The 1,060-nt window shown below is 66.9% G+C and overlaps 1 protein-coding gene across 1 annotated transcript in view; it reads left to right on the top strand.

The window, feature by feature from the left end:
• Positions 1–6: 6 nt before the first annotated feature.
• The window catches only part of PWP1 (PWP1 homolog, endonuclein), a 19,848-nt gene continuing 18,794 nt past the window's right edge, over positions 7–1,060 (top strand). The window contains exon 1 of the mRNA XM_006769328.2: positions 7–98. Coding sequence (XP_006769391.1) covers positions 27–98 — 72 coding nt within the window. The 5' untranslated portion in view covers positions 7–26. The remainder of the gene's footprint in view (positions 99–1,060) is intronic.

Below are 1,060 nucleotides of genomic sequence, written 5' to 3'. Positions count from 1 at the left end.
CCCCTGAGGTGTCCTGACTGGGGACCATGAACCGCAGCCGCCAGGTGACGTGCGTGGCCTGGGTCCGCTGCGGCGTGGCCAAGGAGACGCCGGACAAGGTGAGGCCGCCTCCGGGGAGGGGAGCTGCCCCTGCGGCTCCTCTGTCGCTGGGGAACCGGGACCCGGGCGCGCGGCCCCGGTCTCGCCGTGTGACCGGGCGGGGTGGGTGGGTTTGGGCCTGGTGGTCGTGACTGGGGCTGCGGCTCCCTACGGTCTCCCCCCCCTTCTCCCGCCCCGTCCCCCCGGTAAGGCCTATCCCCTGATTCGCGCACACCTGGGCCTCCCGGGCTGGAAGGGGCCGTGGTTCCTCTGGATCGGAAGTCGCCCCTTCCCCAAGGGCCCGTTGACAGCACCACGGCTTCAGCCACACCCCAATCAGGGTAACGGGGACCGGGCGCACGAGTGGAACTCCGCCTCCCGCTCCTGTGCCCGCGTCGGAGGGGTAAACGGGGTGAAGCTGTGCGTTCGGAGGGGGTAAACGGGTGAAGCTGTGCGTTCGGAGGGGTAAACGGGGTGCAGCTGTGCGTTCGGAGGGGTAAACGGGGTGAAGCTGTGCGTTCGGAGGGGTAAACGGGGTGCAGCTGTGCGTTCGGAGGGGTAAACGGGGTGAAGCTGTGCGTTCGGAGGGGTAAACGGGGTGCAGCTGTGCGTTCGGAGGGGTAAACGGGGTGAAGCTGTGCGTTCGGAGGGGTAAACGGGGTGCAGCTGTGCGTTCGGAGGGGTAAACGGGGTGAAGCTGTGCGTTCGGAGGGGTAAACGGGCTGAAGCTGTGCTGTAGAAAGGCTGTGGGGGGGCTGCAACCCTGAGGTGGGAGGTAGGTGAGGGGTTTCTTGCAGAGATTCGAGTGAGATGAAGGGCAGTGGGGCGGGAGGCAGGCGTGGCACCGGAGGGGAAAGCCCGCAGGAGTGAGTGAGAGGCGGGTGGAGATGACTGAAGCTCTTCAGCGGGTACCTGCCAGGTGCTTTCTGCGTGCCAGGCACTGCCCGGGGTCCTGGAATAGGCATGAACAGGACGAGAAGTC

This window comes from Myotis davidii, unplaced genomic scaffold, assembly GCF_000327345.1.
Source record: "Myotis davidii unplaced genomic scaffold, ASM32734v1 scaffold120, whole genome shotgun sequence".
NCBI lineage: Eukaryota > Metazoa > Chordata > Mammalia > Chiroptera > Vespertilionidae > Myotis > Myotis davidii.
This window is presented reverse-complemented; position numbering and strand designations above follow the sequence as displayed.